Source organism: Hylobates moloch, unplaced genomic scaffold, assembly GCF_009828535.3.
Source record: "Hylobates moloch isolate HMO894 unplaced genomic scaffold, HMol_V3 SCAFFOLD_21, whole genome shotgun sequence".
In the NCBI taxonomy this organism is placed as follows: Eukaryota; Metazoa; Chordata; class Mammalia; order Primates; family Hylobatidae; genus Hylobates; species Hylobates moloch.
In genome coordinates this window covers 53,395,381-53,421,642 of record NW_026652296.1, presented here as the reverse complement: position 1 = coordinate 53,421,642, position 26,262 = coordinate 53,395,381, and the positions used below count along the sequence as shown (strand labels likewise).

At 38.8% G+C, this 26,262-nt stretch overlaps 1 protein-coding gene across 1 annotated transcript in view; it reads right to left on the bottom strand.

The window, feature by feature from the left end:
* Positions 1 to 613: 613 nt before the first annotated feature.
* The window catches only part of HAO1 (hydroxyacid oxidase 1), a 57,935-nt gene continuing 32,286 nt past the window's right edge, over positions 614 to 26,262 (bottom strand). Inside the window, exons 4-8 of the mRNA XM_032142423.2 lie at positions 24,208 to 24,383; positions 12,857 to 12,948; positions 3,347 to 3,505; positions 3,165 to 3,234; positions 614 to 1,290 (exon numbers count right to left, since the gene is read on the bottom strand). Of these exons, the coding sequence (XP_031998314.1) occupies positions 1,220 to 1,290; positions 3,165 to 3,234; positions 3,347 to 3,505; positions 12,857 to 12,948; positions 24,208 to 24,383 (568 nt within the window). The 3' untranslated portion in view covers positions 614 to 1,219. The remainder of the gene's footprint in view (positions 1,291 to 3,164; positions 3,235 to 3,346; positions 3,506 to 12,856; positions 12,949 to 24,207; positions 24,384 to 26,262) is intronic.

Sequence of the window (26,262 nt, the reverse complement as noted above, 5' to 3'; positions counted from 1 at the left end):
GTTATTGGCTTAAAATACTTAATAATGTTATCATTGAATTTGTGTTTTATAAGCGAAGCGCGATGCAACAGTGGAACTTGTGCCGGGGACACTGAGAGCCCAGCACCACACATTGTTCCATCTCCTGCCACCTGCCTATGTCCTGCTAAGTGAGTTCTTGGTTGCTGGCTCAGGCATTCTGCTTAGTATTTTTGCCCTGCACCCCCAGCAGGGTTCTGGGAATGCGCACAGGTAAGATCAAGGCAAGTTACAAGGCAATACCACAGGCACCTGGAAGGCTCTACTCTTACCATGTGGGTATCCCCATGCCCAAGGAAGCATGACATGAAACAGCAAGTCTCCATGACAGCTTAAGAGAAAAACTGTGGAAGGAAGGAAAAGGGTTTTGTCTTGGTTTTTGAACAAGGCGCCCACATTTTAATTTGGCATAGTCCTCACACATTATGTAGCTACCTTTGCACATGGCTATCAATGGTAAAGAATCAAAAGAGTAAAGAAAGGGAAGTAGGAGGTATAGGAGAACCAATAAGGTATGCAGAAGAGAAACGAGGAGATAATTAGGGTTCAGAAAATAAAATTAAAATTTCATATTGTTACAAATGGACTAGATATATTCTTCCCAAAAATGCTTTATTTCTCTCTGATTAAGAAGTAACATACATCCTAAAACATTAGATATATTCAAACACTAAAGATGTGATTGGAAATCCACATTCAAAGAAGTATCACCAATTACCACCACCCATTCTATCCAGTGCTACCTTCTCAAACTTGTGAATCAGGCATTTCCAACACTTTGAACCTGAGCTTACAATTTAAGAACCACTGTTTTAAAGACATGTAAACAGAATACAGATTAATAAACAATGAGATCATTATCTTTTCACCTTAGTGTTTGCTACCTCCAATTTTACTAAAGGATACAGCACTTTAGCCTGCCAGGGGATGACGTTGTCTAAACACATTTTCAATGTTTTCTTTTTAACAGTTAATATATTTCCAGGATGAAAGTCCATTTCTTTCTAAAAGGTTCCTAGGACACCCATTGAAAAGTCAAAAGCAATGAACTAAAAGGGATTGCTATTTTGTTGGAAAAGAACGACACCCTTTGTATTGAAGTGGGGAATTACAGACTGTGGTCACCCTCTGCACAGTGTCTCTTTGTCAAGTAATACATGCTGAAAAAAAAATAATACAGATGGGAAAATATTGTGCACTGTCAGATCTTGGAAACGGCCAAAGGATTTTTCCTCACCAATGTCTTGTCGATGACTTTCACATTCTGGCACCCTGAAAAAATAATGCATACATTTAATATGAACTGAATGCAATAATAATCAGGCAGGTAATCGTTTTCCCAAGGAATGTAAAATTTGACAAATGTAAGGTTTATGATTCAAGGTAGGCTTGCCAAATCTTCTGTGGCATGAGACCATTTTTTATTACCTAAACAGTCCTTAACACAAAATGACTGGCACATATTTTTATTAACACAAAGAGTATATTCTTTCTGCCACATTTAATAGAGAGTCAGTGACTGAAAGCTCTCTTTTAGGATATGTCTGTAGCAAATTAAAATGTGTAGTGAGGATTCACAGAATGGCATTCTTCTTGTTGAGGCTCTGTCTGCAGACTGAGTACAGTAGTGAGTAGACCATTTATCTGGGGAGCTCTATCTATGGGGACAATCCAGATCATATGGATTACAGAAAAGGAAACCCTTTTTACCTTCAAAAATGGGGTAGCTGATAATTAACTCACGGCCATTCTTTCTAGCTACAGGTTCTTTCTGAGTCAAATTAGAAATAGTCACTAGTAATATTTTAACGCGTATTTATTTATTTATTCATTCTTTCAGCAAATATGTATTTTTTGTGTGCCAGGCACTGCTCTAGACACTGAAAATACTGCAATCAAGACAACAAAGCCCCCTGCCTCATGTATCTTATGTTCTAAAGGGGAAACAGACAATATATAATGCATATAATTTTAAAAGGAAATTCTATGATAGATGATATATAGGAGACAGTGGGTGCTATGGAAAAAGGATGAAAGAAAACTGGAAAAGAAAACTGGGAGTCGAATAGATGGGTGGAGGATAAATTGCTATTTTAAACACAGTAATCAGAACAGGCATCTTTAAGAAAGTACAATTTATGTAAACACATGAAAGATGAGAGGAGGTTTTTCATGTAGCTATCTGGAGGAAGAGCATCCAGGCAGAGGGAACAACCATTGCAAATACCCCAAGGCCGAAACATATCTCACATAGTCAAGGGACATCACGAAGGCAAAATGTCACATGGGTAGAATAAGTAAGGGTGACATTAGTAGAAGTTGGGATCAGAAAGGTGACGGGAGTCAAACCATATGAGGCCTTATAAACCACTATAAGGACTTTGGCATTTGCTCTGAGTAAACCAAGAGCCACTGGGGGTTTTCTGATCAGAAAAGTAACATGATCTCAATTAATGTTTAAAAGAACTGTTCTGGCCACCATGATCAGAATAGACTGGGAGAGGGGAAACAGGTGAGGATAGACGCGCCCACCCACAATGTCCACGGGATGAGAGACGATGATGGCTCCAGCCAGGGCGGTGGCAGTGGAGATGACAGGGAGGTCAGATTCTGATTATACTTTGAAGATCGAGCCCCTATATGTAAGAAGGTGTGAGAGAAAAGAAGAGTCAAGAATGACTGAAGATTTTTGTACTGAGCAACTGAAACTATGGGATTAACATGAACTGATGGAGAAACTGCAGGTGGAGCAGGTTTAATGTGGAAAGTTAGCAGCTTAGTTTTGGACAGGTAAGAGTTTGGGATGCCACTTAGATGTCCAAAGGGAGCTGTTGACTATCCAGGTAGATGTAAGTGTTCACATGTTATGAGATGAGGAAGAATATGATGTTGCAACCACCTTCAAGTACTCGTACTCACCAAAATATTCCTAATAAAGCTGTGAAATATAGAGGTGAAGTAGTTACTAGAGACTATGCACACGCAGAGTTCCTCAAAGCTGTAAATATTGAGTCAACGTCAAATTTTATATACTCAAATGATCCCACACTCTTCCCTTTCAAATTCACTTCTCTCCACCAAGGACCTTGACTTAAAGATCAAAAAAAAAAAAAAAAAAGAAAGTTGTAAACCAGAATAAGTCTTACCACTCAGAGCCATGGCCAACCGGAATTCTTCCTTTAGTATCTCAAGGACATCTTGAACACCTTTCTCCCCCTAACCAAGTGAAAAAATACAGAACTATTGTGTAAATAAGTCTGACTTGTTTTATTCATTTGTTTTACTGTCAATTTGTCTATTGTATATATTTATTTCTTTGTCCAATTACCTGGAAAGCTAAGCCCCAAACGACTGGTCTCCCCACAAACACAGCCTTGGCGCCAAGAGCCAGAGCTTTCAGAACATCAGTGCCTTTCCGCACACCCCCGTCCAGGAAGACTTCCACCTTTCCTTCCACAGCCTCCACAACTTCTGGCAGAACATCAATCTGGGGAAAGAAAAGTTCAATAATGTGACTCTATTAACACTGAATTGTTATTCAACTCCATCTCCAAAAACCACTGACACATCCAGCTGGGGCTTAGAGTGAAAGAAGCCAAGTAGGTTTGGGGTCAATGGTAAGACTATTTCCTCCTCAAAGAAGAGAGGTACAAATGCTAGTAACTAAAACACCAACTAAATTTGGAAATGAGTAGCTTATTTTTCTTTTAAAGTGCAAGGTTGTCTTTTTTTCTGTTTCTTATATTCAAAGATTGTCATCAAAAAATTATAAACATAAAACACTTGATCTTTCATAACTTTTTTGTTTGTTTTTGAGACAGGGTCTTGCCCTGTCCCCCAGGCTGGAGTGCAGTTTTGTGATCTCAGCTCACTGCAACCTCCATCTCCAGAGCTCAAGCGATTCTCCTGCCTCAGTCTCCCAAGTAGCTAGGATTACAGGTGCCCACCACCATGCCTAGCTAATTTTCGTATTTTTAGTAGAGACGGGGTTTCATCATGTTGGCCAGACTGGTCTCGAACTCCTGACCTCAAGTGATCTGCCTGCCTCAGCCTCCCAAAGTGCCGAGATTATAAAATGTATAAAAGTAAATGAAGTATTTTATTGACATAAATTATTCTGAACATTACTCATTGCAAGTCAATTGTTAAAATTCATACTCAGATAATAGTGCAAGCAGTGTGTAAAATGCAAACACAAGTAATAATAAGACAACTTAGTCTCTTATTTTCTCATCCAACATATTTTGCATCCAACCATATATTAAAGAACACTCTGTGAAAACATTCTTCTTGCTTTTAAGGAATATCACCACTTGCACCATAAAGATCTTGGTCTTGATTGGCAGTTGGTGATGATGGACATAGGTTGGCATCAAAGTGCACTTGCCTGCACCTTAGCCTTGGCCACTTTGGCCAATAACATGTGAGCAGAGCTGGTAGAATGCCATTTCTGAGCATAGGCCTTAAGCAACCACATGTGTTCCCACTTATTTTTTTGCACCTTGTCATTTGCCATGAGAAGACCATCCACCAGGTATTGTTTCCCCCTCATCTTTGGCCCCAGGATAAATACTCAGGAAGCAGAGCTAGCACAGCCAAGCCCAGCTGGAGCTGACAGTTGGATACCAGCCACCTAGCTAGTACCAAGCCTAGATCAGTAGGCACTGGTCAACACAAACTTTCATGGAAATCATTTATTTCAATGATTTAAATCACTGAGTTTGGGATTGTTCATTTTATAGTACCATATGGCAGTAGCTAACTAATACAATTGGCTACTTTGATGTGAATCTGCATTTGAGAATTAAAACAATTTACAAGGTGAGCTAGAGGTTGAAATCTGTAGAAATCACCCACATTCATCCCAAAATGTAAAAATCTAAATTAAGTACAGTGCCTATTTAAAATGTATGCTGAGGAAGCTGCCATACACTCAAGTCCACCTTTTCCAGAAATAATTATGCTGAAATCACTCAGAGGTTATCCCACTTCTACCCTAAAATTTTAGAGGGTTTTATGTATGAGGCTGAAGACCAAACAGGGCTACAGATTGGAAGGAAGTGAAGGTAATACTTGGCATGTAGCCCCTAAACGTTTGGCAGGTAATGCCACTTTCCTCTTTCCCTTTTGGCTTTTCTGCCTTGCCAAACATGCTTTGGATCTACTTACATATGTCCCTTTTCCTATACATAGTCCTCTTTTTGCATTCAGGCAAGTTACGTCAACATATAAATGCTACAATTTCCAAGCGATGATGCAAGCTATAATTAAGCCTATTTCCCCATTTGAAACCAGAACCAAAAAAAAAGTATTAGCTAGCGTGGGTTCAATACACATTTTCAAAGTCAATCAAATCAAATGTGTTTAGGTAATTTCCAATGCCTACCCTGGCCTAAAAGTAAACTAATAAAGGTACTTAAAAATGTGAATCCTGGGTGAAAAAACGGAGCCCAGATTGGTGTTTTGCGTGTCTGTCAACAACAATGTTCCATCTATTGCTAGGCGTTTCAATCCTCCCTCTTTTCTTTCAGTAGCTGCAGTTTTACTAGGTGTATATTACACAAAATAATTCTGATCAAACAGATTAGATAAATAAATACAGTAGACAGACTCACTATGTTATGGCCCTGTTTATGTTTCCCTCTTTTCAGCTTTCTATACATCTGTGAGACCATTCATTTTAGCTATTTCCTTAGTGCTTCTTCGGGCAAGTAATTGTGGGTTTAACTCCACTGGAGTTAATCTCCAGGAAAATATGGTAAGATCCCTGTATGCTGTTGCTCATTCATCCCTCTATTCACTGTTCTATCAAACACTTTATAAAGAACCTGGTATATTTAAAGCACTAATGTCAGGCAGAGTAAGGGATGCAGAAAGAAACTCACAGGGATCTGACTCCCAAAGAGAATCCTCTTTCTCATTTGTTTTCAAGTCACACTCTTCCAGAATGCTCCCTGCACAACTTGCTCCCCCAACCCCTACCCAAACACACCTTCTACTGGCAAGGAGCTCCCACTTTTCCATCTTCCTATTGCATCCATTGTTATACTCTTGATTTCTGACATTTTAGGTATGGAAACCTTTGTTCAAATCAAAATAGTTTAAAATAAACAAAAGCAGATGGAATCAGAGGTGCTTAGTTAAACACAAAGGAGACAGAGTTCAAGTCACTGCCCATAAATCCTCCCCTGACTGTCTACCCACCCCACCCATCACACTTCGACATGCAGCCCTAAGGGGCTTTTCCTAAGCACACTTAGAAAATCACTGGTCCATATACATTTTGCTAATTGTTTGCAACTGCAAAAATGGCTGCAATGATTTCCTCTTTATCTTCATTTCCTTGCAACATTATGGGAGAAAGGGAAAGGAAGGAGGTTCTGTTCCCCCATCCCTTAGATCTGAATTGAACTTGTGATTTGCTTTCACCAGTGGAATTGAGAGAAGTGACAGGATGCCCATTCTAAGCCTAGATCTCAGGAGGCCTTGCATGCTTCCACTCACTCTCTAGGAGACCTGCCACTTCAGGAGAATGCTGGAAGATGTGAGACAATGCAGAGCCATCCCTGCCGAGCTCATCCTATGCCGCCTCCTAGTAGGCCTAGTAGCTGGCCGTGGACACATGTGAGTGAGTCCAGCCGAGACCAGAGAAACACTGAGCAGATCTTAGCCCAAATTGCCAACCCACAAAATTGTAAAATGTAATAATGATGATTGTAGTTTAGCCAGTAAGTTTCAGAGTGGCTTGTTACACAGCAAAACCAACTGATACATTAAATGTTTCTCAAAGATGGAATTGCATGGACTCTTTTTATAGAAGAAAATTTAAATCCCTTCACAGAACATCCCCAAGAACTTAACAACCAAATGCTTACTCTATAAAAATGTTTTGCCGTTGATAATTTTCACTGTGAAAGAAGTCATTTCTAAGCTTGAGGTAGTTTGTGTCCAGATAGATCAAAATGAAAATGCAAAATTGAAAAAAAAATGTTCTTAGGATTCAAATACTCCAGAGAATCTTAATTTGAGAAGATCTATTGCTGTGTATTTTAGAAACCAATTTGATTCCATCCTATTATTCTCTAATTACTTCAAAGCCAATCTGGATCACATCATAACCATGAGGTGATAAGCATATTTTTAACACAATCTTATTTTTTAGTTTTTCTGGGGTGTAGCAGAGGCCTGGCAACTCTTCTCAGAAGCAACATATTAAGATGAACTGAAGTTAAATTACTGTTCTAGGACTCCTAGTGACAATAAGTATTTCTCCATACAAGCAAACTCTGTGATTTATATTAGCCTGGTGCAAAAGTAATTGCAGTTTTTGCCATTAAAAGTAATGGTGAAATTACTTTTGCACCAACCTAATAGAAATGTATAATTCATATTGTTGTCCACTTTCTTTTTGTAAGCAACACAATACTGTGAAGATGTTTGGACTTAAAAGTCTCAGTGACTTACCTAGCTCTTATCCCCTAAGAAAGGTGAGACGAGACTCCCATTTCAGTGTCTTCCTATGACATCATGCTGCCTCCGTGGCTCTGACTTACGACATAACAAAATCTGCAGTATAGCAAGTTCTTCTGTGCAAGTACTGAGACCTGGACACCACAGCCTCCCCCAAGACTTTTACTGCTCACCGCAAAACCCACACACTGAGGGAACTTTGTACTTTGCCGTACACCGAATCCTTTCTCACATTTCTCTCATCATCATGAGCCTTAAATTTGCTCTAAAGTGTGAGGCAAAACTCAAGCAAGTATCTCCCCTCGTGTATATGACATGCAGAGAGGAGGGTTATGGTTTGTTTTGTTTTGTTTTGTTTTGTTTTTGAGACAGAGTCTTGCTCTTGTTGCCCAGGCTGGAGTACAATGGCGCAATCTTGGCTCACTGCAACCTCCGTCTCCCAAGTTCAAGTGATTCTTCTGCCTCAGCCTCCCAAGCAGCTGGGATTACAGATGCCCACCACCATGCCCGGCTAATTTTTGTATATTTAGTACAAGCAGAGTTTCACCATGTTGACCAGACTGGTCTCGAACTCCTGACCTCAGGTGATCTGCCTGTCTCGGCCTCCTAAAGTGCTGGGATTACAGGCATGAGCCACCACACCCAGCTGGTTATTGTCTTTGTTTTATAATTTTAATTTTTTATTTTATTTTCCATAAGTTATTGGAGTACAGGTGGTATTTGGTTACATGAGTAAGTTCTTTAGTAGTGATTTTTGAGATTTTGGTGCACCCATCACCTGAGCAGTATACACTGCACCATATTTGTTGTCTTTCATCCCTCGCCACCCCCCATTCTTTCCCCCAAGTCCCTAATGTCCATTGTATCATTCTTATGCCTTTGCGACCTCATAGCTTAGCTCCCACATATCAGTGAGATATGTTCTCACATACGATGTTTGGTTTTCCATTCCTGAGTTACTTCACTTAGAATAATAGTCTCCAATCTCGTCCAGGTCACTGCAAATGCTGCTAATTTATTCCTTTTTATGGCTGAGTAGTATTCTATCATATACATGTACCACGGTTTCTTTATCCACTCATTGATTGATGGGCATTTGGGTTGGTTCCACGATTTTGCAATTGTGAATTGTGCTTCTATAAATATGTATGTGCAAGTATCTTTTTTGAATAATGACTTACTTTCCTCTGGGTAGGTACCCAGTAGTGGGATTGTTGGATCAAATGGTAGTTCTACTTTCAGTTCTTTAAGGAATCTCCATACTGTTTTCCGTAGTGACTGTACTAGTTTACATTCCCGCCTGCAGTGTAGAAGTGTTCCCTGATCGCTGCAACCACACCAACATCTACTGTTTTTTGATTCTTGGATTATGGCCATTCTTGCAGGAGTAAGGTTGGTATTGTGTTGTGGTTTTGATTTTTCTTTCCCTGATCATTAGTGATGTTGAGAATTTTTTCATATGTGTGTTGGCCATTTGTACATCTTCTTTTGAGAATTGTCTATTCATGTCCTTAGTCCACTTTTTGATCAGATTGTTTGTTTTTTTCTTACTTATTTGTTTGAGTTCCTTGTAGATTCTGGATATTAGTTTTTCATCAGATGTATAGATTGTGAAGATTTTCTCCCATTCCATGGATTGTCTATTTACTCTGCTGACTGTTCATTTTGCTGTGAAAAAGCTCTTTAGTTTAATTAACTCCCAGCTATTTCTCTTTGTTTTTATTCCATTTGCTTTTGGGTTCTTGGTCATGAAATCCTTCCCTAAGTCAACGTCTAGAAGGGTTTTTCCAATGTTATCTTACAGATTTTTTATAGTTTCAGGTCTTAGGTTCAGTTATTGTTTTTTAAAAAACAGTCTCAGGGAACACAACTCAAAAGACCTTTTAGACGTGTCCCTATTCTCTCAGCGAGAGGGAAATAAGCAACACCATTTGGCTATTTTTCCCTTAAAATCTAGTTAGATTTGATTTCAGTAGATTTATATTTTATTTTTAGAAAACAACTGGGCCTGCCCACTAAGTCTACATCTCCATACTAGTGAGTCATAAACCTGAGAAACAGCCTTGTGCTGTGACCAACCTCTCCACCCTACTCAGAGGAGGTCTTCACTTTCCACCTCTGTTTACCTGCAACCAACATTTAATATCACCTAAAACAGTGTGTCTCTAGGAGCAAAACTGAGTTGCAAAGAGCTGACAACTTCCAGTTTTCATTACTTTTCATCTTTTGTTTGTTTGTTTTGTTTTTTGAGACAGAGTCTCACTCTGTCGCCCAGACTTGAGTGCAGGGGCATGGATCTCGGCTCACTGCAACCTCCACCTCCCTGGTTCAAGCAATTCTCCTGCCTCAGCCTCCCAAGTAGCTGGGATTACAGGAGTGCACCACCATGCCCAGCTAATTTTTGCATTTTTAGTAGAGACGGGGTTTCACACATTGGCCAGGCTGCTCTCGAAATCCTGGCCTCAAGTGATCCACTTGCCTTGTCCTCCAAAAGTGCTGGGATTACAGGCATGAGCCACCACTTGACTGTATAATCCTACAATATACAAAGACTTACTTGGTTCCTACCATTAGTGCTTTAGGAAAAACTCAAGGCAATATGCACACTCAATATTCCCTGCCATTGTTCACTCTGCCATCACAGTCACACAATTGGTCTATGATGTCACTAAATCAACCTGCCAGTTCAGTGAAACAACAGACCACCACTAGTTGGCTAAAGTATTTGTTCTACTCTTTTTCCAGTTGTGTGGGTAAATTCAAATGGTCATCCCAATTCCAACCATCTGTATATAACTACCACTGAAAGGTTCCAATAAAAGGGAAAATACTTATATAAGAATCCAGTTCTGAGAGAGGTGGTGGTCTGGAAAGTTCACCCACCATTACTTAGTAGATAGATAGACAGATAGATAGATAGACAGACAGATAGATAGATAGATAGATAGATAGATAGATAGATAGATAGATGATAGATAGATAGATAGATAATAGATAGATAATAGATAGATAGATAATATATATATTTAGCAAATATATATATTACTTAGTAAATATGCATAGATATATAAAGTTTTGTTATATGATGCTAGTTACTTTGCCTGTGTAAATCAAATTATAAAACATTACAGTTTAAAGATTTAAATTTTAAAAGATGAGGAAACCAAGGTAGGGAGCAGAAAGCAAAATTCCCTCTGTCCCTCTGCAGTTCAGGCCCTCCTTCTCTCTTTCCTTGGCTATGGTAATTATAAAGACTACCTCATTGGCCTTTCTGCCTCTTGTCATGACAAAATCCACTTTATAAGACTCATTGCTGCTAAGCCAAGGCTGTTCTATTGCACATCCAATGACTCATAATAGTCAAGGATCTCCTTCCTTATCTGTCCAGGCAGATGCATTTCCCAGAACTCTCCCACTCCCACTGAAACCGCCTTTGCAGAAATTATAACTGAGAAAAATATGTCAGCCAAAGAGATCTCGCCTAACTGACTCCATCTTGATTCTAACTGCCAAGCTTTCCTTGTTCATTCCTGAGTGTAGGACAAACTAACTTTGGGAGAAACTTAGTTCATACCTTAATTCTGAAACAAAGATGGTAACAGCCCTTTCCCAAAGCAAACCCCCATTCCTGCCTGGGGCTAGGCTGCCTTTGCAGGACTAACAAACGAGTCACAAGATTAGAAATTATGGTTTAGGAGTCATGCAGCTGGAGGCTGCAAGATTCTGAACCTCCCCAAATTGCTCCTGGGGATAACATCACCATTGTAAAACTGAAAATCAATGCTTGACATATTTTGCAGACCCTGTACCTGGATCAGTTGGCACCACCGTCTGATAAACTGGTTCATTTGGTCTTGTGGCCTTCAACCAGGAACTGACTCAGAGCAAGAGGACAGTTCGACTCCCTATGATTTTATCTCCCACCTGACCAATCAGCACTCCCCACTTTCCAACCCCTCCCCATCAAATTATCCTTAAAACCCCAAACTCCAGGTTTTCACAGAGACTGATTTTAGTAATAATAAAACTCCAACCTCCCAGTACAGCTGGCTCTGAGTGAATTAAACTCTTCCTCTATTGCAATTCCCCTGTCTTGATAAATTGGCTCTGTCTATACGGTGGACAAGGAGAACCGGTTGGGCGGTTACAGCATCAGACACTGCAAAAAAGATGGATTATTTAGTATTCCCTGAGCACATCTCACTCTTTCCCATTTTACACTTAGGCTTATCACACTGCAAAGAGGGGTCCTCAAGGGGCCAGAGCAGAAGCAAAAAATATCTGCAACATCATTGCTCCATCTACAAGATGCTTGGCCAAATCCCCACAAGTGGACAGCACATAAGGGAACCACTTGATAGCACCCCACCAAGGGCTCCCGGCCCCCATTCTGGATCATGGATGCATAAAATTCACCCCAGGAAATGTGCCCATCTCCACGGCTTCGGATCCATTTCTGGACCCCAGTCCCTGATCTTAAAATCTGCCCTAAGTGCCTCTGTCGGTTTTCTTGGCTTCAGGATCTTCAGGGTCTAATTGCTCTTCGATACAGTTCTATTCAGTCCCAAACCTTTCAGGCCACTTTAGTTCACTTTTACACCTAGATTTTGGACTCTGATTTGCCTACTCCAGTGCATAAAAACCAAAGATGCACACTGGAATCTCCTGATAGCTTTAAAAAAATACTAGTGCCTATACACCCCTAAGCCCCAACCAGAGATTCTGATAAATAGACCTGGGGAGCATATTAGGATTCTTTAAAGTTCCCCAGATGATTGCAATGTGCAGCCAAGGTGGTTCACAACTCAGCCAGAGTAGCCTATTTGCAGCTCACTTCCCGTTGCCTGGGCCTAAGTTTTTTTTCTCCTTTTCCTAACTCTCCACCCTTTCTCTGCAGCTTTTCAACTGCCACTCCACAGGAAATTCCAACATGTCCCTCCTCCTGATTTCTTGTCTCAGTTGTACCGATGATCTCAGATTCTACCACAGCCTTTGAAATCCCACAATTCTCTGTTAGCTCATGTCCTTGGATGTTCATGATATAATCCTTTCTTTCATACTCCAGTTTACATACCTATTGGTGTATCTATGAATGCCAGAATAATCCTTGCCCACAAATGTCTTATTATTTAACAGAGACTTTATAGGTTACAAATAAATGCACTGGGCTAATTAAACATAAATATATTTGTTAATTTGGGTAGTTATGTGCCACTAAACTTAAAATCCAAGATCTCACATATTTGCACATATTTCACCTTGAGTGATCACACAAAGTACACACACAGAGGAGGCAGACATAGAGATAGTAACACAGTGATGGAAATGGGAACCCCAAAAGGAAATCTTAGCATTTGCCAAAACTCACAGTGGCTGGCACCCCATCGAGTTGTCGAGCCCCATGATTCGACACCAAGATCCCATTCAAGCCATGTTTAACAGCCTCCCTGGCATCATCACCTGGAGAGAGTAAAACAAGCATCTTAGGGAAACTGTAACTTAAAAGGCAGCTTGGGTTTAGAGGCCTCCACATTCCAGTCAAATGGAGGCTGACTCCCATCTGCATACCTGGGTCAATAATCTTAGCATAAAAGTATACCCTAGGGTTAGCGCTAGAATGTTAGTGGTAGTTTTGTTGGCCAAAAACAACAAACAAATGTTACCACTTATGGCAATTTAATTGTAAAATATATAAAAGTATCAATACATTATACAAGATACATCAATACATTATACAAGATAATACATTGACATAAAGCATATTTATCTTTATAAGGGTATAGTCTTGCTAAATATTTTTAATTAATAAGATTATACCACTTTATCATTTAGCAAAATTATTACTCAACAATTTGGATAGCAAAAAAAAAACATAAAAATGACAAGCACTGTAAATATAACAGGCAGTGGACAAACCTATTTCAAAAAACAATCTTTAATACCAAGTTGTAATAGCTTTAGTAACTATTTTCAGTAATATTGTTCTATAATTAAATATATGTTTGCTCACTGAAATGTATAAAAAATTGGCCAGGTGCAGTGGCTCACACCTGTAGTCACAGCACTTTGGGAGGCCAAGGCGGGCAGATCACAAGGTCAGGAATTCAAGACTAGCCTGACCAACATGGTGAAACCCCATCTCTACTAAAAATAAAAAAAAAACAAAAACGAAAACAAAATTAACTAGGCTTGGTGGCGGGTGCCTGTAGTCCCAGCTACTCAGGAGGCTGAGGCAGGAGAATCTTTTGAACCTGGGAGGCAGAAGTTGCAGTGAGCCAAGATGGTACCACTGCACTCCAGCCTGGGTGACAGAGTGAGACTCCGTCTCAAAAAAAAAAAAATAAATAAAATTCTATGCTACATCTCTAATCATGTTTTAAAATATATTAATTTCTGAAAGTTCAGTTTTAAAATAGATTACTGTTCTCTTAAATCTACTTGCAACATTTAAAAACATATTTTATATTCTAAACTATTATGTTTAGCATGTACTAAAAACAAATCATTTGCTAAAAGAATCATGAAAACAACACCGGTTCTCAGGTTTAACATTCAAAATGCAATACTAAGCAAAACCAACTGGTTCAAGAGTGCAGTAAAAATCAGGCCTTGGAAATTTAAACAAATGGGTATAGGTCATTGGTAATCTGTAAAATTAAGCAATGGTGATAATGGGCAGACTTGACTAAGAATAATTTTAAAAGATAAGATAATTATTTTTTAAATTATGTGCTATCATTTTCCAAACTTTGTTTTTACAAGGCTGTTTTTCAACTATTCTTATTTTTTTCAAATGATGACAGTGATATTTTTCTTCTAAAATTATAAGTATAGGAAACTGTCAAACCTATATGTTATAGACTAAGTATTTATATCCTCTCAAAATTTGTATGTTGAAGCCCTGACCCCCGATGTGATGGCATTTGGAGATGGGGTCTTTGGGAGGTGATTAGGATTAGATAAGATTTCTAATTGCCTTTCTTTTCTTTTCTTTTTTCCATTTACTGTGAAACTTCAGAATATTATCAAGTTCTTCAAACTTTTCAATTATTTGATCTAACCTATTAGGTCACCTTATTCTCCCCCTGGAGATAACCCCTGGAGCCCTCTGCCTTCCTGATCCATTCTGTTGTGGCTACTCACAAGGCATAATGTCAGCCTTTAGCTTTGAGTTTGCTCTTATTCTCTCTGAGTTGAATATCTTGTAGTCTGAGAATGCCCTCATTTGGTTTATATTCTCATTTGTTTGTAGTAGATTCCTTTGTAACTTTCTTAAAAAGGATCCAAGGGAGGTAAACTTACAGACCACCTAAATATCTTCTCTTGTGTGTGAATGACAATTGGATTGGGTATAATAATCTAGGTGGAAAAACCATTTTCCTCATAACCTTAAAGACATCAGTCCATTGTCTTCTAGTACCCATTGCTGATGCAAGGACTGACGCCAGTTTGATTTGAATTATTTTATAAGTAAACAGTTTTATGTTTGTTTTATCTCTTCATACACACTATTTTTCTGAAATTTCATGAGGAACATGAGAAGTTGTGATTTGTTTTCTCACTCTAATGACTTACATCATCAGCATTCAGAAATTGTTGATCTTTAATAATTTCCTCTAGGTCTCTTTCTTTTACGTTTCTACCGGAAACTCCTATCAGTTGGATATTGGACATTTTAAAGTGGTCTTCATGTACATTCATGTAATGATTTTTCTTTCTATTTATCTTATTGTTCTCATTGTTGTTTTACCCTTTGGGAAATGTTATTGACTTTACTGCTCAGCCATTCAGTCATTTCAGCAATCATGTTTTTAATCTTTGAGAGCTCTTTTTTATATTCGACTTCCCCTTTTTTAAAAAAATCAGAAGTCATTTTTCTAATCATTGGGAACTCTTCTTTATGCCCTAATTTTCTTTTCATGGCAGACTCTTCCTATTTATATGTATATATATTTTCAACTTTTTTGAGTCTATCATTTGGATTTTTTTAAAGTTCTTTTTCTTGTTTTATCTCTTTTTCCTGGGATAAGTTTTTCTATAGATTCATCTTGATTTTTTATGTTTTGGTGTTTCTGATATGCCTAGTGATGCTAAATTTTCCATTTATATTTAAGGAAGAAAGATTGAGGAACTGCCCTGTTTTGTAAATTAGTTTCATTCTTGCCAAGTCCTTGCCTGGAGTGGAAATTCTTTCTTGGAACTCCATGTAAGAAAACGCAGGAAATGTCAACTAAGAGCCAATTAGACTGTGAGCTCCTCAAGTGTCAGAATGCGGACGGCATCATGTCATATTGAAAATGCCACCCACCCATATTTCATCCCAGCCATTCATTTCTTAGAAAGGATCAGCTACTTGCTTATTGAGAAGTCAATGCCAAGTGTCCATTGTTGCACAAGAAGTGGGGTGGGAGCAGGATTGCTGGCAGGCATGATAGCTTCCTATATTGATCTTCAGTCAGTCCCCTTGAGTTTCGTCTTCACCACCCTCTCTGCCACCCTTGCAGACTGTATACCTACAGCCTCTCAAGCATCCTATTACGTAACCTACCCCTACCTCCTCTAGGATTCCCTGAAAGCCTATCCCAAGGTACAGTTTTCTGTGTGTTTTCCTGCTGTCAACAGGCTTTCAAAAGTTTCTTAAAATTTCTCTGCTGTTTCTGCCCCTCATCCTCCTTTGCTTTCCTGTCACTGGTGTATATGTATTTGCATTTCCGTATTTTAATTTCAATGGGGTCTTGACTTTAACGAGAGAATTCATATGTACTCAGTCTATCATTTTAAACCAGAAGCCCAGTACACTTTGATCTCAAACATATTTCATAAATGGTTCTCTAAAGATAGGGCCTCAATGGACTACCATAGAACTTTCCGTGATAATAAAAATGCTCTAGATCTGTGCACTTGCATCATACAGTACCACGAGTCATGTAGCCACTGGCCAACTGAAATGTGGCAGTGTGACTAAGAAACTGGGATTTGGCCTTTACTCCGTTTTAATTAACTTGTATAACCACATGTGGCTAGTGGTTGTCATATTGCACAGCTCACCTTCAATGTTTCCATGACCTTACCTGTCCTCATAGACTTAACATGGTATTTATTTTAAAAACCTAGGTGTAGTCATAAATAACCTTATTAAACAGTATAAAATAATATTCTGAATTGGTGTGGTTTGCTGTCGTTATCTAGTTATGTACATGATCCTGAACTTCAAGTCAAATGTAAAAAAAAAAAACACTTAAAAAACATAGACAATGGTACTTTTTCCAAGCCTCATAATTGAGCATATGTATAGTTCTCCAGTTTATATTCCTATGTCTGCCACCATGTAGCTACAACCTGCATTATGAGAAATCAAATATTATCAATAAACAGATCCCGTACAGGAGGAAGAAGTGATTCACTGCTTAGGCTAAGTCACCAGACCACCTGGACTTAAATCCCACATCTGCTGCTCGCTTGCTGTGTAAGTGGCAAGTTTCTTAACTTCTCGGTGCATCATTGTCCTAAGCCATAAAATGAGGATAGAGATCCACATATGATTAGCTTGCGGATTAAATGAGTTGAACATGTGTTTAGAAAGTGCCTGACACGTGTTGAACACTCAGATAAATATTAACTATTATTACCATTTTCCTCTGATGGTGCATGGAGTATAAACCAAAAAGATGAGTAGGTGGAGAAAGATTTATTTGCAGGATGCATTTGGCAACTCTATTTGAGTTCTGTTTATAATAGTTGCATCCTAGTCAGGATTACAATGATAAAGTGCCTCCCATTTGAATTAAATGTTTCTTAAGTAGCAGTCTGTTATCTGCCGTCATTTCCAGTGGTTTTTATATTCTGCAGGTAGTATTGGGAATATGGGGAGAAATGACAGAATGATTTGCTCAGAGGATCGTCAATTTCTAGAGAAGCAAAGACAATAAGGATAATTTATAACCAGATATAAGCCCCTTTTATTAGCTGCTTATGCAGCCCTGTCCACGGTATTACATTTTATTTTAACACAGAGAGAAGAGCAATTTTGCCTTAATGAAAGGGCCAAAAGATTCCCACTTAGCAAAATGTTCATGAATCTTGGATATTTTTATTAATTCTTAGAGTTTAAGAGTGTGGCATTCCATATTTGTGAATTTGCCATTAAGTACATTGATGGATAACCACAGTCGTCAATGGGCAGTGGCATTGTTTGCTATCTTATTAATATTTTATTTACATATTTAATTTAAAACAAGGTATAAAAGTGAAATATAAGTACTCAAGTACTCAAAATGTAAGTACTCAAGATTTGAACTCAGCCTTCAAACCCTTGGAGCTTTTGGCCTAGGAATCTGTTCTGACTTAGAGGAGAGTAGTAACTAAATCCCAGACACATGACAGCAATTTTAAACACAATCCAGGAACATTAAGTGAATTTTTTTTAGAGTATCTTGAACAATGTATACAGGCATACCTTGTTTTATTGCACTTTGCTTTATAGCAATTCGCAGCTACTGAGTTTTCTAGAAATTGAAAATCACCACCTTGATCAGTTAGCAGCCATCAACATCTAGGAAAGACCCTCCACCAGAAAAAAGACTACAACTCGCTGAAGGCTCAGATAATCATTAGCATTTTTTAGGAGTAAGGCATTTTTAATTGAAGTATGTACAACGCTCAAGTGGCATTGTGGCAACCCTGCATCGAGCAAGTGTATCGGCACTATTTTTCTAACAGCACATGCTCACTTTGTATCCCTGTGTCACAGTTTGGTCATTCTCACTCTATTTCAAACTTTTTCATTCTTGTTGCATCTGTTGCGGTCATCTGTGATTAGTGATCTTTGCTGTTACTACTGTAATTGTTTGGGGGTTCCGTGAACCATCGCCTTTAAAATGAGGAACTTAATCAATAAATGTGTGTGTTCTGACTGCTCCACTCACTGTCCATTCACCCCTCTCTCTGCCTCTCCTCATGCCTCCCTATTCCCTGAGAAGCAACAATATTGAAATCAGGCCAACTAATAACTCTACAATGGCTTCTAAGCGTTCAAGGAAGAGTCACATACCTCTCACTTTAAATTAAAAACCAGAAATTATTAAGCTTAGTGAGGAAGGCATGTGAAAGGCCAAGACAAGACAAAAGCTAAGTTCCTTGTGCCAGTTAAATTGTGAATGCAAACAAAAAGTTCTTAAAGGAAATTAAAGCTACTACTCTAGTGAACACAGGAATGATAAGAGAGCAAAGCAGCCTTATTGCTGATAGGGAGAAAGTTTGAGTGGTCTGGATAGATGATCAAATAAGCCACCACTCTCCCTTAAACCAAAGCCTAATCCAGAGAAACACCCTAACTCTCTTCAATTCTATAAAGGCTGAGAGAGGTGAGGAAGCTGCAGAAAAAAAGTTTGAAGTTAGCAGAGGTTGATTCCTGAGGTTTAAAGAAAGGAGCCATCTCCATAACATAAAAGTGCAAGCTGAAGCAGCTGAGTCCTGATGGAAAAGCTGCAGCAAGTTATCCAGGAGATCTAGCTAAGAAAATTGATGGAGGTGGCTACGTTGAACAACATATTTTCAATGTCGATGAAACAGGCTGTATGGCATCTTCTTCCAAACAAGCCTTCCTCATACTGGAAGAAGATGCCATCTAGGACTTTCATAGCTAGAGAGGAGAAGTCAATTCATGGCTTCAAAGTATAATCCTAGGAATTATACCAAATCTACTCTGCCTGTGCACTATAAATATAACAACAGTCTAGATGACAGCACATCTGTTTACAGCACGGTTTACTAAATATGTTAAGCCCACTGTTGAGACCTGCTGCTCAGAATAAAAAGATTTCTTTCAAAATATCACTGCTCATTGACAGTGCACCTAGTGACTCAAGAGCTCTGGTGGAAAAACACAAAAAGATTAATGTTTTTATGCCTGTTAACACAACCTCCACTCCATAGCCCATGGATCAAGGAGTAATTTTGACTTTCAAGTCTTATTAGTTAAGAAATATATTTAATAAGATTATAGCTTCTATAGTTAATGATTCCTCTGACGAATCTGAGCAAAATAAATTGAAAACTTTCTGGAAAGGATTCACCATCTAGATGCCATTAAGAACATTTGTGATTTATGGGAGGAGGTCAAAATATCAGCATTAACAGGAATTTGGAAGATGTTGGTTCCAACCCTCATGGATGACTTTGAGGAGTTTGAGGCTATGGTGGAGAAAGTCACTGCTGACGTGGCAGAAACAGAAAGAGAACTGAATTAGATGTGGAGCCTGAAGCTGTGACTGAATTGCTGCAATCGTGGGATAAAACTTAAATGAATGAAGAGTTTCTTCTTATGGATGAGCAAAGAAAGTGGTTTCTTGGGATGGAATCCACTGCTGGTGAAGATGCTGTGACCATTGCTGAAATAACAACAAAGGATTTAGAGTATTACATAAACTTCACAGATAAAGCAGCGGCAGTTTGAGACGACTGACTCCGGCGTTGAAAAAGTCGTACTGTGGGTAAAATGCTATCAAATAGCTTCTCATGGTACAGAGAAATCTTTCCCGAAAGGAGAAGTTAATCAATGCATCAAACTTTACTGTCTTGTTTTAAGAAGTTACCACAGCCACCCTAAACCTTCAGGAACCGCCACCCTGATCAGTCAGCAACCATCAACACCCAGGAAAGACCCTCCACCAGCAAGAAGACTACAACTCACTGAAGGCTCAGATGATCATTAGCATTTTTTAGGAGTAACGTATTTTTTAATTAAGGTTTATACGTTGTTTTTTAGGCATAATGCTATTGCACAAAATAGACTACAGTATAGCAAAAACAGAACTTTCATATGCACTGGGAAGACAAAAAAATTATGTGACTTGCTTTATTGTGGTGGTCCAGAACCGAATCCACGATGTCTCTGAGGTATGCCTGGATATGAAGAACTGACTAGAGAAAAGTTTCTCAGAAACACACAGCCACAGTAGAAGCGAGACAGCCTAATTTAAAACAATTAAAAGAAAAAGAAAAGAACTCATTTGTTTGCTAGTGTGAGTTCTGACAACGACCAAATTCTGTCTCAAGTACATGTTAGGAGCTTGTGTTGAAGTTCTCGAAGGGCAGTTTAACCACACACAGTGAGAGATTACATCTTCCATTCTAATTTGCATTCATTAAAATACAATTATTAAAATGGCGACACAGTCAGATGTTTGGTCTAGATCTTCACAGTTGCTCATGATTTCATGTTCCTGAAAATATAATTTGCACTTTTCTGAAAAAGGAAAATGAAAGAGGATGGGTGACTCTCAGTCAATCCATGTGATTTCTGGATGAGGACCTGTGAAATGGAGAAAACTGGATTTCCCAGAACTGGCCCTGCCACCGCTTCCTTCCGATCCAGATTGAGCATATGTGTTACTTGGTGCAATTGTTGTCATAGAGATGATTCTTGTTTGTTAAATAAAAGAACCAAATAGTTACAGAAAAGTAGACGATGTAAACTGTACATGTATAAATAAGTTATTTCCCTTTAAATGTCAAATGTTCCATCTCTCCTTATCTCCTTTTTGAGCTTTCTCTAATTAGACAGACTCATAGTTTTCATCAAGAAGTTCAGTAAATAAATATTTGGGCTATCTACTATGTATAAAATGTCACAAAAATATTTAGAAACAAGCCAGAAATCCATATGGATGAGAAGAAAAGAGAGGTGGTGATGACGGTGGTAGTGGTGGTCATGGTAGTCATGGTGGTGGTGGTAGTGGTGATAGTGGTGGTGGTGGTGGAGGTGGTGGTGGTTGTCTTGGTAATGGTGGTGTTGATGGTGCTGGTGCTGGTGGTGGTCATAGTAGTGATGGGAGTGGTGGTGGTGGTGGTGATGATAGCAGTGCTGGTGGTGGCAGTGGTGGTGGTTGTTCCTGGTAATGGTGGTGTTGATGGAGGTTGTGGTTTTGGTGGCAGTGGTGGTGGTCGTGGTCATGGTGGTGATGGGATTGTTGATGATGGTGATGAGAGGGGTGATGGTGATAGCAGTGGTGGTGGTAGCAGTGCTGGTGGTTGTCCTGGTAACGGAGGTTGTGGTAGCGGTGGTGGTGGTGGTGGTGGTGGTGGTGGTGGTGGTGGTGGCAGTGGTCCTAGCTAAAGTGATAACAGAACGAAGTTCTGGAAACCAAAATATTTTTCAACATAACATGTGATAGTAAATCTAATTCAATTGATTTGCATCCTATCTTAAGGAATAAAGTTGTAGAAAATGATATATACTGGAAATCCTAAATTGAAAAGGTGGTTGAAAAATAAAATGACCTCTTTCTTTGTTCCTTATTTGAAATAATTATGGAATAAGACTAAAATTTTATTCTTCCTTAGTGTTTTAAAGCCAGATCCCCTGGGCCATCTCTGTGATTAACTGTCTTAATTTTCTAATATAATTATACCTTCTCAGTCCCCTCCCTGCCATTACTCTAGGTCATCTCTACAACTATCTCTTTTCCGGGCAACAACAGTTCCTAAATGTCTTCTCTGACCACAATTTTGCCACCTCCATCCTTCAGGTCCATGGTGCAAAGCATGATTTCTGTAAAATGCTAATATGATGAGGTTGCTTCTCTGATCAAGACACTTCAGTGGTTCTCAGCCACTTTAAAGTCTAAATTCTCTCAATGGCTTACGTGTTTTATAAATTGTTATGCATAATTGCTTTATTCTGCCAGTACTTCAGTCTGAAGCAGAGTCTATTGGCTTGATATCACGGCAAAACTCAAGCATCATCTTTCATTCTGAAAAGTGTTTTCTAACCCACTCATATTATTGCCCATATGCTTTTTTTTTTTTTTTTGAGACGGAGTCCCACTTTTTCGCCCAGGCTGGAGTGCAGTGGCGTGATCTCGGCTCACTGCAAGCTCCGCCTCCTGGGTTCACGCCGTTCTCCTGCCTCAGCCTCTCCGAGTAGCTGGGACTACAGGTGCCCGCCACCACACCCGGCTAATTTTTTTTTTTTTTTTGTATTTTTAGTAGAGATGGGGTTTCACTGTGGTCTCGATCTCCTGACCTCGTGATCCACCCGCCTCGGCCTCCCAAAGTGCTGGGATTACAAGCGTGAGCCACTGCGCCCGGCCTGTCCATATTCTTTCTTAAGCCATGCCCTTACATTGCATAGATTTCTATATAACATTTTATTATACCCAAAATGCTTGTTTATATATCTGTCTCCTACAAGAATAGACTGTCTTTTTATCCAAGGATCTAAAATTATTTTATTTTATAAAAATATTTTAGCACACAGTAATTATGATATTTATGGAATGAATGAGTGAGTGAATAAGAGAATGGATGAATGAATAAATAAATGAATGGCACAGAACCTTCAGGTTAATATTATTTAGTCCCCACAGTTGAATGTGGCCACAGTAAGTAGCACTAGCAATCATGGATAACAACATGGATGCAAGTAAAGGAAGTGAAACCATTGTTTAAAGGTGTCTGTAAACCAAACCAATACATATTCATTGAAGTACAATCCACAGAAATTTTGAACTAGTACAATGATCACTAGGAAACTGAACAATTTTTTTAGAAGTACAGAATAATGTTTGAGATGATGGATATGCTAATTACCCTGATATGATTACTATACATCGTAGGTATTGAAACATCACTATATGCTCTATTATATATCGATTTAAATATATAATATAATATATCTATTATATATCAATTTTAATATATATCTATTATATATCGATTGAAAAAACTAATTTAATTTGTTTACGCACAGAATAAGAACATCTGGATTTATATATATCTCCACTACTTAAATGCTGCACTGGGATTATTTATTTTACTTTTATAAGCTCATTTCTTCACACATAAAATTAAATAGTCAAAGGAGGTAGAACTTTATAAATAGGGACCACATGACTCAGACATGTTCAAGTAAAATCCATGAAAAAGTTTTGATTCAAAGTCATTTAATAGACGTACATTAATGGACAGACGCTCATCCTAAAGTCATTTGCTCAAACATTTCAGTTTAAAAAAAAGTTTTTGGCAGTTATCTATATAACCATACTAAAAAAAAATGTTTTCAAAGGCAAGAAAACATTTTTGTGGGTAAACACATTTACACTCCAAAATTATTATAGTCATTGGTACCTCCCTGTGGGATCTGAATATATGGGGAGGTTGGAGGAAATAGTTACGTTTCTTATTACCCATGGCTTGATAATTGAGCATTTGACCATACTAGTCAGCCATTCTCTTCAGAGAGGTGATGTGGGTTTGGCCACACTCAAAAATTAGTCCTAGCCATTTGTACTGGAGGGAGCACAAGAAAAAGAGGAAAAGCTCTTAAGACAAGTCTGTCTGTCATAATATCTCCTTGGGGCTTCTCTTTGGTCTGAGAGCAACTGTTGTAGCTTTCAGGTAAAGCAATGAATGCATGACGTTCTACCAAGATCTTGCCAGGCTTCATGATTCAGTAACAGCTCTGAAATAAAGCAATGGCATCCCAATTCTTTGAAAAGGCTAACTTTCTAGTTCATGAGAGTTTAGTTCTGCTTCAGAATATTACCTAAGAATGAAGAAATATTTACTCACAAACATGAAAACAGAGAATTGAGAGTTGGAATGTCTCTCTCAATTTCCATGTTAATTCTTCCTTGTTATTTTCCTTTAAGAATATTATGACCATATGCACAAAGGATCAAAAAGTCAGTATGAATTCAAGTAGAGAAATAAACGAACCTCTCAAAATGCCCTTTGCAACAATTGGCAATGACGTCAGTCTTCTCAGCCATTTGATATCTTCCCAGCTGATAGACGGGTCTATTGCTTTAGTCACATATGCAGCAAGTCCACTATCATCTCCAAAATTTTCCTCAGGAGAAAATGATAAAGTACTGGTTTCAAAATTTTTCATCCTAAAATAAGAAATGCATAAAATGAGAAATTTGCCAAAGTTGGAAATATCTTTCCAACGATTCATTCAATGAAAAATGTTACCCTTTTCAAATAAATTGGCTGTTTGCTCCTCATTCTTCTATAAGTCAATTGCACACATATTTTCCATATTTTGATGTAGAACTCTAGACTAAATGTGATACTCTAGTGGTCTTAATCAGCGACCTAAATTTTATTTTACATCTTAGGCTGTGTTTACACAAACAAATCTGTTTCAAGAAAAAAAAAGTGTTCATATTCAAACATCTCATTTTTAAGCCAGTTTATGGATATACACGATAGAGTTGACACTATTTTCAGCCAGCAATGCAAATTAATCACAACTAAAAAAGCATTTTTATGGTGCATTATAATTGACAAAGAGTTTTGTATGCCAAAATTATCACAATTTTTCTTTAAAAGACTCTTAGAAAGTAACATTGATGCTCCATGATTCCCATAGAAAATAAAAACAGAGGTACAAAATGAATTGCCTCAAATATAGAACTAGCTAATAGCAGTATCTGAGCTCCAATCTGGGTCCCTTGACTTCGTTCCTAATTCTATTCTCTTTGCTCAGATCTCAGTTTCCTCCTGGCTATTGCACCTGACCTCAAGAAACCTTCCAATGCCCTTGTAGAAAATTCTAGAAGAGGTTGGAACTGCAGTAACAGGTGTTAACACGACTGTCTGTTGCCCCTGTAGACTCCTTCTTGCCCTGCTATTGCAGTAGTGATGGTGGTGGTGGGCATAGGAGAAGTGGGGAGTGTTTCCCAGCAGATGAGTTGTCACCTCTTGCCTTTCCCTCACCTTTTTAGTTGTTCTCTCTGAACTTCTCGGTCTGCTGACTCAAACTTCTCTAATCTTCCAGACAAGTTTGACAAGGACATGAGCTTTTCAATTATCAATACCTTCATTTCTCTGCCAGTGGCTTTTTCTTGCTCCTGGGCCTGAGTCACCACCCACACAGCAGACTGGAAGCATTAGGGATGTTGAAGTGTAAATACCCCAGCTCCCTCACCCTTAGGTAGACTAACTCTGAGATAAATTCTGCCTAAGCTCCCAGAATTTTCCAGCAGGGCTAAGCTTCGGTTGCCCACAACTGTAGCTGTCTTGGTATTATGCCCTTTGTTCAATGCCTTCCCTCCTTTGCCTCACTTTCCTACTCCTCTAGCAGTATTCCCTTCACCTTCCCTATGAACTACTTGCACTGAAATCATAGGCTCACAGCCTGCTTCTAGGAGAACCCAAACTGAGACAAAGTACCACTGAGTTGCTTCCTTCCCGTATGACTATTTTTGTTGACCCAGCTTAGCCCAGTATTTCTCTAACTCACCTCTAAGATTCTGAAGCTGGCTTCCCCTGTGCCTGAGGTCTTTTATCTTGGCCTAATATACTGGCTAGATTTTGGCAGTTCCCCACTCTAGAGGCAATGTCTTTTCAGCCTGCACCTCTGACTCCTCGCTGGATGGATGACTTCAGGATACACCATAGAATCATTCCTGTGACTTATCTGCCCACAGTCCCAAATTCAGTTGCAAACTTCTTCTCCTGAAAGGCTGTTTTTTGAATAATGACAGTGACTGGACTCACCTTGCTCTTCTGCATACTGTTAATTCCCCAGCCAGTCAGTCTCCTATTTTTTGGTCAAAGTATAGTTGTATGTATATTGATCGCTGCCTTAGACCTATCTCTTTCTTCCCCTCCACCAGTTCTGTCATTAAATGTAGAGAAGATCATGGAGCCATATAAAAATTTATATATCGGCTGGGCACAATGGCTCATGCCTGTAATCCCAGCATTTTGGGAGGCCGAGGTGGGTGGATCACCTGAGGTTGGGAGTTCAAGACGAGACTGGCC